At 37.6% G+C, this 17,020-nt stretch overlaps 1 protein-coding gene across 8 annotated transcripts in view; it reads left to right on the top strand.

Moving 5' to 3' along the window:
* Nucleotides 1-17,020, top strand: part of plum — a 251,400-nt gene that overhangs the window by 21,799 nt on the left and 212,581 nt on the right. For 6 of the 8 annotated variants that reach the window (XM_067762201.1, XM_067762205.1, XM_067762203.1 and 3 more), the window contains one exon: nucleotides 2,411-3,227. In XM_067762201.1, coding sequence (XP_067618302.1) covers nucleotides 3,107-3,227 — 121 coding nt within the window. In that variant the 5' untranslated portion in view covers nucleotides 2,411-3,106. The remainder of the gene's footprint in view (nucleotides 1-2,410; nucleotides 3,228-17,020) is intronic. The other 2 variants (XM_067762207.1, XM_067762206.1) reach the window with 1 other exon arrangement.

Genomic DNA, 17,020 nt, shown 5'->3' with positions numbered 1-17,020 from the left:
CTATATCTTAGTAATTGTTCCAAAAATGCTGAAAAATATTTTTTTCGAACGAGCTGCCGAGATAGAATCACAGTCCACTCATCAGTCGATATTGTTTGGAATAAAGCTCTGCTCCACGATCATAAGAAACTTGCTTCTGATTTGCAAAAGGAAGTATCTGCCTAGCGATTACACAGCTGATACGAGGCCCAAATGGTCAAATACTGTTAATTACTGGTTGACGGTGCTTGTGTGTGCCCGCATTTGTTACACAAGTAAAGAATCATGCCAAGAGATTTGTGTGTCACTTACTCGGAATGCCACAATGCGCTGGAAATCAAATGTTGGGATTGAAAGAGGGGCATATTCAAAGGACCGAGACCTCTAACTTTTTTTCTGGTCATATTAGTGCAAACACATTATCCGTAAGGAGTTCTTAATTTTAAGCGTCAGCAAGCGACCATTGCATTCAATTATGAACTAACTCTAAACTATCGCCAATATCTTCAGGAGGTCGCCAAACAGAATTGTGTGCACGTCACATAGGTCTCAGGACATAGGCTAATTTAGAGAAACTGTATTGTAGACGACTTTGCTAGGCAAAGCGTCGAGCAAGCAAATTCGTCCTGACAAAGAACGGTTAGGTATACGCTTTACCACATGTAAGCTATTGCTAAATAATACATCTACCATCAGACATCTAAGCAAACTGTTGAACATAGGATCTATAGAGATCCAGTCACCTTAACACCCGAAATAGGGATAAAATTACCACTCATTATTATTGGTCGGCATGCAAAAAGGCTAGAAGTGCTGCAGGATTTGTAAATATTACTAAGATGACGAAACGGTGGATCAGCTCATTTGCAACTGTCCGGCATTAACTGGCGTAAGACAGTGCTGCCTGGGAGCCCTCTTTATGGATAATCTACGCCTGATCGTGGAGCACGGCATCAAGGACTTGAAAGCCTTATTGAGGGTCTCAAAAAGGGTCGAAGAAGAGGGGTAACTGTGTACTTTTGTAGTATCACAATGTAACTACTGACACTGGCTTATGCGGGCTTACGCGGCAGTCCTTTCAACCTAACCTCACCTATTTTGAAATAGTTCGAGGCAGTTGAGAGCAATGTCAGGCATTCGCAGACCAACTTAGACGGAAAATTGATTGAGCTCAGGTAATAATTTGGAGATTTAAAGATGTTCAGCCTAGTCACCATATTATATAAAGAACATCACGCAGGATGCTCAGGTGCTGTTCTATGACCTGTCATTTTCGTAGATTTATACTGGGCAGGCCTTAGCTTGAAGGCCCTCAACACGCTCGATAAATGGATAGGGGCAGAACCATTACGCTTGGTTCCCTCTATTCACTCCTCTTTGCTTTGTTATGTCGCCTCGTGATTTTTAAATCACTAAGACTTCTGAAGCTCTTTTCTCAGCCGCTGGCAGGACAGGGTATAATGGAGCATCCTGCATTTTTTATCTGGGATAGGATATAAGTTCTATAATTCCACACCGAGCCTGTCTGGTGATTTACATACTGTCCAATTTTTTCGCTCTGCCTGGGGATGTTCACTAAAATGCGTAGACCCGATGGGTTAAAAAAAATAGATATTTAAGTCTGCGTCCGCAGCATCCGTGGATCGAAAAAGTGTCCCTCGTTTTTCTGAGAGTGGTGCTCTAGCCAGTTTTCAACTTGACTATCGATAGTTTTCCAAAAATAATCTGTAGGTATGAGGGGATATGCATGTAATCAAAAAAATAAGGAAGATGGAGAAAATATTAAAGGAGAGAGAGCAGCGTAAAAAATTCGGATAGAAACAATACTAAGAAAGCAGGAGGAAGACGAAGAATTAACCATTAAAAATTGCTTCAAATAAATGTTTTCATACATTTAAAGCAATAAGGGTAATCCCCGCTTAAACTCATACAAATAGACAGTATTGGTTAATTTGGTTGTAGTTCTATAAATAGAACAAAAGCAACAACACCAAGTTTCTTTGAAACCGCCTTACCAACGCATACCTTTACCACATGATGACATACGAAGTATGTCCAGGGCATAAAGAAAATATGCAAAGAAGGCAATTGGGATAAGGTTTACAGGAACTAAGGCATGACGTGGCTGAATGATTTTGTAACACTTCAACCATCGTAGGAGTGCGGGTTCAAATCCCACTGCCGAGAGAAAAACCTTTGAAAAGATTTACAAGGTATAATCGAAACAGCTGTCGCTTTATCCGTCCTGATGTGACGTTATTTAAATTTTTCCCAAATTATTAAAAAAATCAGTTTTCTTTCATCTTGTAGTTTTATGCAACAACCACTCCTCACTGCACTTCACATGCATCACGTCGCTAAACGAAGCTAATTTTTTAGTATTTTTAAAGATATTTTTTTATTAAACCACACTTTTTTTATAATTCATTAGTATCATTCAATAATAAAAAAATATAAATGGGATAAGTCACATAAAAAAATTGGAATAAAAAACCCCAGAAAAAGAGTTCATAAATAAAAGGAGGCAAAAAACAAAAAAAACAAAAATAAAAAAAACCAAAAAAGTATTAACTCAATAAGACTCTTCAACAAAGTTCTGTAAAATTTATTTAGTAAAAAAGCAACAACTTGCTAGACTTATTGCCAACAAAAAATTGTAAACCAAATAATATTAATAAAACAAAAAAGCACTTAAGCCAATTGGCCACCGACAAAAAAATAAAAATGTTGCTAACACATTAATAGCCATTTATGTATGTATATAATACATACATCGCCTTACATATGTATATGAACTACCGATATATATGTGATCAATGGAAAGTTATATAAAACAAATCAATAACATATGAGCATATTAATGTTTGTGTTCAAAGGCTGGAGACCGAGACGGACATCGACACCGACAACGAAAACGACACGGACAACGACACGTACCACAATACCAACAACATTTATATGCAATATTTGTATTAATAACACCATTATCATCATCATCATCATTATTGAGCAACTGTGGAGGCTGAAAAATCGTTTTGGCACCGCCCATTGTTGGAACGGGTGAACAATTCGAAAAGTTATTATCGACGCAATCAACAACAACGTGTGGGCGATATCAATTACATTGATGGCAATGTGTTTGCTACAATACAACAACAACAACAATAACATCTTAGTTCATCTACTAATTAAATATTTGTTAATCCTGTGCGTATATGGCTTATTGACGACAACATCCAATACAACAGGTAAGTGAATGAACTACATAAATAAATCAATCATATGCATTTAAGGGGGGAGGGTGAGGAGGGCACAATATGTAAAGAAGTCTAGGCGTTAGTGATATCGAAAATGATTTAAAAAGCTGTCGGCTTAAACAATAGCTCATATATATGACCAAATCCCCGGGCTGTTACATAAATTCAGAATTGTATTGTTGATGATGGGGGGATGGATGTGATTGCGAACAGTGTAGAATAAGTTTGTTGGTTGCTTTGCTACATCATTCGTTAGAGTTATAAGTTATATTATAAAAATCGTTTTTTAATAATTATTTTTGGAGTTTTTTATTTCAGTCGGAAAATATTAGTTATTTTGATCACAAGCTTTTATAATAAATATGAAAAATCTGCTGCATATTATTTTGAAATTAAGAACCCAACAAATAGTTATTATTTTCCAATTGAAATAAAAAACTGAAAAAATAATATTATTTTTCGAGCAAAATAAAAACCTGAAAGGAAATTATTTATTGTTTACCGAGTGAAAAACAAAACCCAAATAATATTCACTATTTTCGGAGCAAATTAAAACAAAAAATGTTTATTTAAGAATTCATGAGCTTAACACCGGCTTATAATAATTGAATATTCAACTACTATATTTTCTAAGAGAAACTGAAAAGAAAGAAAGAAACCTTTACTGGCATATTGCGATGGTACCATTTCGAAAACCGCCACGTAATCATCATCAGGCAATTTCGTAATGTTATCAAAGGTTTCACCGAGATTCGAACCGCGAATCACACGGTAAAACTGCAGTTGCCTTAACCACTAGGCTATTGTTTGAATTAAGCAAGGAAACAAATACAAGCAGGATAGCCTAACCACTAGGCAACTGCAGTAAAAAAACAAACATAAAAAATAAATATAATTTTTCCTAATCGAAAAAAAAACTAAAAAAATAATTTTTGTCCCATAATTATTTTTGAATACAAATCTCAAGACATATCGGCTTTTTGCAACGAAAATAAAAATCTCAAAAATAAATTATTTATTCCCGAACGAAACAAACAACTCAGAAAATAGTTATTGTTTTCCGAATGAAATAAAAAACTTGAAAAATATTTATTATCGCCCATGGGTAATAAAAAAAAAATTGATAATTATTATTTTCCGAGCAAAAGAAAAAACTCATAAAATATTTCCTTTTCCCAAGAGAAATATTTTTTAGGGCGTTGATCAGACAATTAAATAAAAGCGTTAGACGCATATTTTCTATTGATAGTCATAAGTAAGACCAACTGAACCTTTATCAGATTATGCCACGTTTCACATTTTTAGAAATTTCATGCGCCCAACGCTTTTATTTAATTGTCTGAACCGTTTAACTTAAACATTTTTTTAATTATTTTATTTTCAAGTATTTAGTCTTTATTAAATTGCCTATTATTTCTCATTCTATTTAGTTCATTTAGTGACTCGTTATTATAAAGACTCTTTCCTGATAATTTGTTACAATCTAAGTCCTCAATACATAATCCTACCAAAGACTTTACTCGACTCTGCGCCACGTATGCTTGTCGCTCCTCGAACTCCAAAATATTTTGATGGCACTTCTACCGGACTGTGTGTAATATTTGTTCCAAATTCGAGCCAAATCGGACATCAGAGGTCGCTTTCTATTCATGTATGTATTATGTGTTGCAAATATGGACCAAATCGGACCACAAATACGATTTTTTTAAATATCTCGATCCTTTCGCCACCTAGCGGCGAGTTTTTTCATAGGTCGCTTTCTATTCTTGTATCTATTATGTGTTCCAAATATGCGCGAAATCGGACCACAAATACGATTTTTTTGAATATCTCGATCTATGCGTCACCTAGCGGCGATTTTTTTCATAGGTTGCTTTCTATTAATGTATGTATGTATTAATGTATGTATTATGTGTTCCAAATCTGAACCAAATCGGACCACAAATACGATCACGGAGTTTTTTTCTTATTATTGCATTGTCATCGGGTTTTGAACTATATTCCAAGTTTCAAGCTTGTAGCTTATCGGGAAGTTACTTGAATTTCAATTAAAAAATTCGTGCCGGCCGGCTGTCCACCCTGTCAAGTCAATCTAAATAAAATCGTTTAAAAAATGATACATTTTCAATTCATTGTTCCACCAGTCAGGGATACTATATTTACACAACGATTCCAATGCTTCTCCGAGGAATGCGCCAGTGCATTTTAGTGATGCAAAATCCAGCCATCTTTGGCGATTACTATCCGATTATTCAGTCAACGGACTCATCCAGTCTCTGCGTCGCTCTAAAATCTTTGTTTATGTTTAAGTCGCAAGACAATGGACGAATGCTTGGGCGTTGCTCAGACGTGATCAACATGCAAAAACGGTCAACATTTGCGTCGGAGCTGCTTCATCGTCTTCCACCGTTTCTCGCCCTTCCTTGAATCACTTCGTCCATTCAAACAAACACGTTTTTGACATGCTATCGTCTCCATAAAGAACCTGCAATTTTCGGAGAATTTCCGAGTGTTCTTCGCCAGATTTCACTAGAAATTTATTCCTAAGTACGTTCAGCGAAAATGATTTGTACGATGTCTGTTTTATAAAAAACTGCCTTAACTACTTTGAAGCAAGAAAAAGTTTTAATTTTGTTGTGCTGTGTTACTGCTCAATCGCATAGTCGATTTTGGTCGTGTCATGGCAAAGTACGACAGTGAAGTGTGCTAAACACTTCTTTAAAATCTGCTTAGAGCTCGTACAGCTCATCAGGACCATAAATCATTGAAAGGGCAATATACATTCTATTGACGATATCCATGGGTATCATCAGAGACTTATAAAGTGTGTTTTTCACTTTTCAATTGCTTACTCAGTCTAAAGTGCACTTGATGGCAAAAGAAAATTTTCTTTGGATTATCTAGAAAATTTGCCGCTGCCAGAATATTGTTTGACGAAAGTTTGCTTTTAGGTGAGAGAAAATAAGTTAAATTGATTTAGCCCAAAAAAAACGTTATAAGGTGTAAAATGGAACTTATAAATAAATATTGTGTGGGAGATGTACGAGCCCAACCTTTTGTGACGCTTTCACATCCAACATTTGGTAGCAACAAAATGTAATCCAATTATAGTACTTTCCCAATAAAAAAAAAAAATAAAAGATAATACAATACCAAGTACTCGTGAAGTTCTGTGTGTGTTGAAATTGTATTTGACTCTGTAAGTCTCGTCCGTTTGTCGACACATCAGCGGTTCCACAAGGAAGTGGTCTTGGCCCTCTTCCGTTTGTGCTCTTCATCAATGACATACATATGTAGGTTCCTTTTTTAAATGTTCACGTTATCTTTTATATGCTGATGACCTTAAGCTTTGTAGTAAAATGAATAATCCATATGATTCTGTACTTCTGTAGAATGAACCTGAAATGAAACAAGTAAAGGTGTCTAAGTTCGGGTGGAACCGTACACTTGGCACCGCTACAATAAAACTTGATAAGTGAAATATCATTGATTCAAAACAATTTTTTGCTAAGTTATAGCTTATTATTCTAGTCTACGATCTTTAAACGATCCCGTCCATTTTTACTAGAAATATTTTCTGCTATAAGGAAAATCTGTGTACACAATTTCATTACGATATGTTAATTTTTCTTCGAGTTATGGCTCCCGAAACATGGAAAATTGCTTAGTCAAAAAAGGGGCGGTGCCACACCCATTTTCAAAAATTTTAGTGTTTTCCAATTTAATGTTATAATTCAATTCAGAAAGTAAAATTCTATTGATACAAAGCTCTTTTTCGCAAGGATCTATTATATAAAAGTGGGCGTGGTCATTGACAGATCTCGTCCATTTTTTCTTGAAATATTTCCATTTTTTAAATTTCTACTGATACAAAGCTCTTATTCGCTAACATCTTTTTTATAAAAGTGGGCGTGGTCTTTAAGCGATCTATGCTGCTATAGGGAAAATTTGTGTACCTAATTTCATTACGATATGTTAATTTTTCTTCGAGTTATGGCTGCCGAAACATAGACAATTGCTTAGCCATAAAAGGGATGGTGCCACGCCCATTTTTTTCAAATTTGAAGTTTTTCCTATTTATTGTTATAAATCCACTTGGGAAATGAAATACCATTGATATAAAGCTATTTTTTGCAAAGATATAGCTTATTTTATTCGTCCACGACCATTTTAAAAATCTTTTATATGTACAAGTGGGCGAGGTCCTTAACCGATTTCGTAAATTTTTCTTCAAAGCATTCCTTATAGTAAAGGCAACCTCTCTGCCGAATTTTGTTACGATTGGTTTAACGATTTTTGATTTATGATTAATAATATTTGTAAAGTTGATTTTATCATAAGTGGGCGGTGCCACGCCCATTTTAAAATATTTTTCAAGAGTCTGAATATCAGTCCACATGTCAAATTTGAACATTCTAGGTGTATCATTTACTAAATAATCAGTTTTTTGTGTTTTCCAAAATGTTAGGTATATATGGGGTATTCCATCCCATTTCGACCAATTTTGAACCCGACCCCTTTAGAATTGGCTGAAAGTTTTTCTTCTTTTTCTAGCTTACAAAATACGTTTTTCAAAATGTTTTCAAATTTTTTCATCCAACTCAAAAAAAGTTATGAATTAAAAAAAAAACGGTGTTTTTTTCAAAATGCTATAACTTTTTCAAAAATTGACCGTTTGGAATTTTTTTTTAATTGCTTTTAAATGTACTTTTCGGAAAAAATACAAAAAAATTTTCGAGATTTTTCGAATTTCGCCATTTTTTTTCTCATAAAAAACTGCAATCATCCCCACTAATCCCGGAGTGGGCCGATAATTTTTTTTTTTTATTTAATTGAAAAAAATCCAATGAAATATAACAACAAGCCTCGGATAAATACACTCTCTATTGATGACGACCAAGGCAAACGTTTGAAGGACAATGAATTGAGGGCATGCACCTGGAACGTCCGCTCCCTGAATGGGATTGGTACAGATGCCCGGCTGGTTGATGTCCTCGTCAAAGCAAAATCTGACATCACCGCCATCCAAGAAATGCGTTGGACGAAGCAAGGAAGAAAGAAGATCAAAAATTGTGACATATATTGGAGTGGCCATACGAATAAGCGCAGTTTCGGCGTCGGATTCGTGGTGGGAGAGAGACTTTGTCGCCAAGTTCTGGCGTTCACGCCTGTGGATGAACGCCTCGCCGCTATCCGAATAAAATCAAAATTTTTTAATATATCATTCATCTGCGCCCATGCGCCGACAGAGGAGAAAGACGATGAGGTGAAAGACACTTTTTATGAACAATTAGAACGCACATACGAGCGCTTCCCCCGTCACGATATAAAAGTCGTGCTTGGTGACTTTAACGCCAGGGTGGGCAAAGAAGGTGTTTTTGGCCCTACAGTCGGAAAGTTCAGCCTACACAATGAAACTTCTCCTAACGGACTGAGGCTGATTGACTTTGCCGGTGCTCGAAACGTGGTCATATCCAGCACGAGGTTCATGCATAAAATGATACATCAAGCTACATGGCTGTCTCCTGATCGAAATACTCGCAATCAGATCAATCACGTTGTGATAGACGGACGGCATGCCTCCAGTGTTTTAGATGTGCGCACGATCCGAGGACCTAACATCGACTCGGACCATTATCTTGTTGCAGCCAAAATACGCACCCGCCTCAACGCGGCTAAAACCAAGGAACAAAAAACACAAGGGAAGCTAGACGTCGAAAAGCTTCAATCACAACAGACTGCCAATGATTTCGCAACTCGACTCTCACACCTGCTCTCTGAGAGCACAACTCATCCTGAAGGAATACAGGAGCAGTGGGAGCATATTTCCAAAGCACTTCGTACTGCCGCCGAGGAAAAAATTGGTTACCGGCGACCACGAAAAAACAACTGGTACGATGAAGAATGCCGCGTTGCAACTTGAAGAAAAGTCGCTGCCTACAGGGCTACGTTAAAAGCGAGCGCGACAAGAGGAGTATGTGAACGCTATCGTGAGTTGAAAAAGGAAGCGAGACGCCTTTTCAGGAAGAAAAAAGCAGAAGCAGAAAGGCGTGAGTGCGAGGAGCTTGAGCTGCTAGCCACCAGAAATAACGCCCGCAAATTTTACCAAAAACTACGGCGACAGACGGAAGGTTTTAAGACCGGGGCAAACTCCTGTAGGAACGAAAACGGCGACCTTGTAACTGATGTCCAGAGAGTGCTTAGATTATGGAGGGAACACTTCTCTGTTCTCCTAAATGGAGGCAGCAATTCACCGCGCAGAGATGAAGAACCCGATCCTGCAATCGATGATGATGGAATATATGTCCCCCCGCCCGATTATGACGAAGTTAGAATAGCAATAACCAGATTAAGAAACAACAAGGTCGTGGGCGCTGATGGGTTGCCTGCGGAGCTATTCAAGTACGGCGGCGAGGAGTTGGTAAGGCGCATGCAGCAGCTTCTTAGCAAAATATGGGCGGAAGAGTGCATGCCCGACGGTTGGAATCTAAGTGTTCTTTGCCCAGTCCACAAGAAGGGGGATACTGCAAAATGCACCAACTATCGTGGAATCAGCCTTCTCAATATCGCATATAAGGTCCTTTCAAGTGTATTGTGCGAAAGATTGAAGCCCACCGTGAACCGATTGATTGGACCTTATCAGTGCGGCTTCAGACCTGGTAAATCTACCATCGATCAGATTTTCACAATGCGCCAAATCTTGGAAAAACCCGTGAAAAAAAAATCGACACACATCATCTCTTCGTCGACTTTAAAGCCGCCTTCGACAGCACGAAAAGGAGCTGCCTATATGCCGCTATGTCTCAATTTGGTTTCCCAGCAAACCGTATACGGCTGTGCAAAATGACGTTGAGCAACACCATCAGCTCAGTCAGAATTGGGAAGGACCTCTCCGAGCCGTTCGAAACTAAACGAGGTTTCAGACAGGGTGACCCCCTATCGTGCGATTTCTTTAATTTGATGCTGGAGAAAATTATACTAGCTGCAGAACTTAACCGCACTGGAACAATATACTATAAAAGCGTGCAATTACTGGCATATGCTGATGACATTGATATCATCGGCCTAAACACCCGCGCTGTTAGTTCTGCTTACTCCAAGCTGGAAAAAGAAGCGGTAAAGATGGGTTTGATGGTGAATGAGGACAAAACGAAGTACCTGCTGTCATCGAGCAAAGAGTCAGCGCATATGCGTCTTGGCAACCACGCTACTGTTGGCAGCCATAATTTCGAAATAGTAAAAGAATTCGTTTATTTGGGAACCAGCATCAACACTAGCAACAACATCAGCACTGAAATCCAGCGAAGAATCAATCTTGCCAATAAATGCTACTTTGGACTAGGTAGGCAATTGAAAAGTAAAGTCCTCTCTCGGCGAACGAAAATCATACTCTACAAGTCACTTATCGTACCCGTCCTGCTATATGGGGCAGAAGCATGGACCATGACAACAGCAGATGAAGCGGCTTTGGGAGTGTTCGAGAGAAAAGTTCTTCGAAAGATTTATGGACCTCTACGCGTTGGCGATGGCGAGTACCGAAGAAGATTTAATGATGAGCTGTACGAGCTATACGCAGACATCAACATAGTCCGAATTAAAACGCAGCGGTTAGGCCATGTTATGCGAATGAAAGATGATACTCCGGCCAAGAAAGTGTTTCTATCGGAACCCGCCTATGGAAGCAGAAGTAGAGGGCGGCCCCCACTCCGTTGGAAGGACCAGGTGGAAAACGATTTAAACTCCCTTGGTGTGCCCAATTGGCGCCGGTTGGCGGAACGAAGGTGCGACTGGCGCGCCTTGTTGGACGGCCATAACCGTTTAGACGGTTAAGCGCCAATTAAGTAAGTAAGTAATTGAAAAAAATAAACTTTAAAAATTTTTTTGTATTTTTTCGGAAAAGTACATTTAAAACAAATATAAAAAAAGAAAATCCCAAACGGTCAATTTTTGAAAAAGTTATAGCATTTTGAAAACAAAAACGGTGTCCATCTCAAAATAAGTAATGAATTAAAAAAAAACGGTGTTTTCTTCCAAATGCTATAACTTTTTCAAACATTGACCGTTTGGGATCTTTTTTTTAAATTTGTTTTTAAATGTACTTTTCCGAAAAAATACAAAAAAATTTTTAAAGTTTTTTTTTCAATTAAAAAAAAAAAAATTATCGGACTCCGGGATTAGTGGGGATGATTGCAGAATTGATTGAAGTTTTTTATGAGAAAAAAAAGGCGAAATTCGAAAAATCTCGAAAAACTGAAAAATTACAAAAAAAAACTTTAAACATTTTTTTGTATTTTTTTCGAAAAGTACATTTAAAAACAAATAAAAAAAAAAAGATCTCAGACGGTAAATGTTTGAAAAAGTTATATTTTGAAAACAAAAACGGTGTTTTTTTAAAAATTCATAACTTTTTTTGAGTTGGATGAAAAAATTTGAAAAAATTCTGAAAAACGTCTTTCGTAAGCTAGAAAAAGAAGAAAAAATTTCAGCCAATTCTAAAGGGGTCGGGTTCAAAATTGGTCGAAATAGGATGGAATACCCCATATATAAAAAGTGGGCGTGGTTATCATCCGATTTCGCTCATTTTCAAAACCAATCTATTCTGGGTCCAGATAAACTCGTGTACCAAATTTGATGAAGATATCTCAATGATTACTCAATATCGTGTTAACGGTCAGACGGACGGACGGACATGGCTCAATCAAATTTTTTTTCGATACTGATTATTTTGATATATGGAAGTCTATATCTATAGCCGTGTTTTTTTACACGTAAACGTCTATACGCTTAAACTTTATATGGACTGCTAAGCGTCAAACTTTAAATACACCTCTGAAATTGCTGCGCATAAGATTGTGTACTACTAAATTTCAATACGTATTATACTCAGATCTAACTGAAATATGTGTCTATGTTTCACCCTCTACACTAATTCTATGTATTCTATGCGTGTCCCCAATTCATATTTAGCTATATGTTATACTCAGCCATAAAACAGAGGGTTGTGTCTCCGCTTTTCGGAACACTCTGTGCTGTAGCTAGGTGTTAAACCACTGCCGCTAGATGGGTCTCCTAAGCATTATCTAAGCGAAGATAGGCGTTCTTTTTTACGCGCAAACGTAAACGTATATGCGTGTTTTAAAAAGCACGGCTTATCTCGATTCATTTAATACCTATTCAACCAACCGCTATCCAATCAAGGTTAATATACTCTGTGTGCAAAGCACGCTGAGTATAAAAATCAATGCTGCAGATAAGTCAAGAAGCAGCACTTCAATTTATGAAGGCGAGTATTGTCAAATGCGACTCCATTTCGTAATATTGACTTCACCTGTCTGGTTTAATGTATCATGGTATTACTCAATAATTATTTTGATCCTGTTTTTGTTGTCAGAGTTTTACCAAACTCATGTAGATAGACAGATACACAAATACAATCATACCTTTCTACCCCTATTTTCCGCTTGTCATTAGGAACAGTAGGTATGTGCAGAATATTCGTATCTATGACTACCCACAGTCGAATGGTCATTTGTAGGCTTTCTCAATGCCACAGATTTTGTAGCGTAGCTGAGGCTTGATTTCATGGCACAGATAGAAATTCCAAATGGAGGAGCAATTGTAATATCAATGTGCACATATATAATACAAACATGTACATACCATCTTGTATACATACCAACAAAGTAAATTTCCATGTTCCTATCACTCACCGAGCATCCTTGTTTGACAGTCACCGAGTTATATAATTCCATTCAACTGCATAAATAATAGGCTTACGGCTGAATCTACAAACCCTGAATAAATAAATTAATGTGACAAATATATATATTTTATAAAAAACATTTACATCTAAGAATTAGATTTAATTAGATTTCATCTATGTATTTGTCTTTGTTTTGAACTTTTTGGGCTCACTAATGGAGAATAAGTCTTTCTCCACCTGTCTTTACCGCAACTTAGTGAAATACTACTCTTTCCTTTTCTGCCGAATACTTTCTTGGGTGAAGGGTCTCCATCAATTCGCTTCTATTCGTTTCATTCTGATCATATCCGCGTTCACCATTAAACCTTTTTCGGCATAGGCTGTTGGCTTTCCGGATGCAATTCTTTCTTGATAACTCCAAGGGCCATGCCATCTTCTCTCGACTGCTTCTAAAACTACAAACAAATTGTTCTAGTACATTCTGATTTCTAGAGTCTTCCTAAAGATTCGACGAAGTTTGATTGACAAGACCCACTTAATGGTGAGCTCTTTAGTCTTTAGCACAATCCTTCATAGCCGGGTGTATAACGTAGCTTCAATTTTGGTAGATGACATCGTTCGGTTCAAATGGCTTTTTTGTTATATCGCCCTACTATGTCTGTAGATTATCTTAGTTGCCAATAACTTTTTAGCAGCAAATTTTCTGATCCTGAGTTCAGATTTCTGCCTGTCAGGTGACAGTGGTTCGATTAGATGTTGGGACCAAGAATAGTTGTGCTACGACGACGACACCTGTTAGCCTTTCCGGCCTTTCAATGAGATTCAGGGTTCCCAAAATTTAATTGATGAAGGCAGAAAAAGTGTTATTTTATTCCCGTGAAAAATGGCAAATATTTAGTTTTTTGTTTTTGGAAAAATAAAAGAAGTGGGAGAATACCAAGAAAAGAAGAAGAATAGTGAGATAACGATAGGGTGACCAAACGTTCGTATTAACACGGACACGTCCTAAAAAAATACTTTCAAGATTTCGATGCTTAAAGGCGCTCGCGCGGATAGCTGGTCACGCGCGCACATAAGGACGCACAACATGTCATACATGCAAACACGCGTTTAGCCCAGCTAGTATTAGATGAGGCAGATTTATGCGGATGCGTTAAGGGCAGGACACAATGAGTGAAAGTCAGTTTTCGGAACAATTCCACTCACATTCGAAAAGTAACACCGACTTGTTAAAAAAATTGGTAGTATTAAAAAGTATTCATAATACGGTGATGTCCATAAGTTTTACATCGGTCATCTGGTCATCACCAATAAAAGGAAGAGGCAGTTGGAGAGCTATCGACAGACTGAAATCCTATACAATTATAGAAATATGAATTGCGAATTATTTTCATATTAGACTAAATGGCGGCTGACGTGATGGTGCTCACCCTACCTCACCAAAGGACCTGGCTTCAAGGCTCGGGGAAAGCAACATCAAAATACTTTAGAAAAAGTTTTGCTAAGCGCGCTCGCCCTCGAAAATGGTTTGACAAACACACCGAGTTTATTTCTGCCATGAAAAGCTGCTTAACGAAAATTCATCTGCCTTGCAGATACCGTTTGGAGTCGACATAAAGCCTGTAGATCCCGTTCCGTTCATTTGTAGGAAAAATTAAAAGGGAGCATGACGTAAATTGGAAGAGAAGCTCAGTTTTAATCTCCTTGTAGGTATATCGGTATGATTCACTTTTCGTACTGCCGAAATCATGGCGAAGCAGCAGGGAAACATACATACAAACAAAAATAAAAATTCTAGGTACTTTGTGTTTGTATTTCAATAGGCTAATGTCAAAATCGTACTGAGCCGAAAGTTTAAGTGCTAAATCATATCAAAAAAGTAACAATCATCTGATTTCCGGCGGTCACCTGTTCCTGGTTCCGCCATGCATCTAGGTGAGCGCCAAATAAATTTCTAAAGCTCTACGAAGCTCATGAGGGCATCACTGGTATAAGGTTCATGTTTGTATGCGAACTAATCGACAAATAAAAAACAAGTAAGGAAGGCTAAGTTCGGGTGTAACCGAACATAACATACTCAGTTGAGAGCTATGGAGACAAAATAAGGAAAATCAATCTGGGGTAACCCTGGAATGTGGTTGTATAACATGTGTATCAAATGAAAGGTATTAAAGAGTATTTTAAGAGAGAATAGGCCATAGTTCTATGGATGAACGCCATTTAGGGATATCGCCATAAAGGTAGACCAGGGCTGACTCTAGAATTTGTTTGTACGATATGGGTATCAAATGAAAGGTGTTACTGAGCATTTTAAGAGGGAGTGGGCCTTAGGTCTATCGGTGGACGCCTTTTCGAGATGTCCCCATTAAGGTGGACCAGGGGTGATTCTATAATGTGTTTGTACGATATGGGTATCAAATGAAAGCTGTTAATGAGTATTTTGAAAAGGAGTGATCCTTAGTTCCATAGGTGGACGCCGTTTCGAGATATCGCCATAAAGGTGGACCAGGGGTGTCTCTAGAATGTGTTGGTACGATATGGGAATCAAATGAAAGGTGTTACTGAGCATTTTAAGAGGGAGTGGGCATTAGGTCTATAGGTGGACGCCTTTTCGAGATATCGCCATTAGGGTGGGCCAGGGGTGACTCTAGAATGTTTGTACGGTATGGGTAGCAAACGAAAGGTGTTACTGAGCATTTTAAGAGGGAGTGGGCATGAGGTCTATAGGTGGACGCCTTTTCGAGATATCGTCATTAGGGTGGGCCAGGGGTGACTCTAGAATGTGTTTGTACGATATGGGTATCAAATGAAAGGTGGTAAGGAGTATTTTAAAAGGGAGTAATCCTTAGTTCTATAGGTGGACGCCTTATCGAGATATCAAACGAAAGGTGTTACTGAGCATTTTAAGAGAGAGGGGGCATTAGTTCTATAGGTGGACGCCTTTTCGAGATATCGCCATTAGGGTGGGACAGGGGTGACTCTGGTATGTTTTTGTACGATATGGATATCAAATTAAAGGTATTAATGAGGGTTTTAAAAGCGAGTGGCCCTTAGATGTATATGTGAAGGCGTTCTCGTGATATCCACCAAAATGTGGACCAGGTGATCCAGAAAATCATCTGTCGGGTACTGCTAATTTATTTATATATGCAATACCACTAACAGTATTCCTGCCAAGATGCCAAGGGCTGTTGATTTCGCCTTGTAGAACTTTTTCATTTTCTTCTACTTAATATGGTAGGTGTCACACCCATTTTACAAAGATTTTTCCAAAGTTATATTTTGCGTCAACAAACCAATCCAGTTACCATGTTTCATCCCTTTTTTCGTATTTGGTATAGAATTATGGCATTTTTTTCATTTTTCGTAATTTTCGATATCGATAAAGTGGGCGTGGTTATGGTCAGATTTCGCCCATTTTTTATACCAAGAAAAAGTGAGCTCAGGTAAGTACGTGGGCTAAGTTTAGTAAAGATATATCGGATTTTGCTCAAGTTATTGTGTTAATGGCCGAGCGGAAGGACAGACGGGGGACTGTGTATAAAAACTGGGCGTGGCTTCCACCGATTTCGCCCATTTTCACAGAGAACAGTTACCGTCATAGAATCTATGCTCCTGCCAAATTTGAGAAGGATTGGTAAATTTTTGTTCGACTTATGGCAATAAAAGTATTCTAGACAAACTAAATGAAAATGGGCGGAGCCACGCCCATTTTGAAATTTTCTTTTATTTTTGTATTTTGTTGCATCATATCATTACTGGAGTTGAATTTTGACTTAATTTACTTATATACAGTAAAGATATTAAATTTTTTGTTAAAATTTGAATTTAAAAAAATTTTTTTTTAAAAAGTGGGCGTGTTCTTAATCCAATTTTGCTAATTTTTATTTAGCACATATAGAGTAATAGTAGTAACGTTCCTGCCAAATTTCATCGTGATATCTTCAACGACTGCCAAATTACAGCTTGCAAAACTTTTAAATAACCTTCTTGTAAAAGTGGGCGGGGCCACGCCCATTGTCCAAAATCTTACTAATTTTCTATTCTGCGTCATAACGTCAACCCATCTACCAAGTTTCGT

The sequence above is a fragment of the Eurosta solidaginis genome, chromosome 1, assembly GCF_040869045.1.
Source record: "Eurosta solidaginis isolate ZX-2024a chromosome 1, ASM4086904v1, whole genome shotgun sequence".
NCBI lineage: Eukaryota > Metazoa > Arthropoda > Insecta > Diptera > Tephritidae > Eurosta > Eurosta solidaginis.
This window is presented reverse-complemented; position numbering and strand designations above follow the sequence as displayed.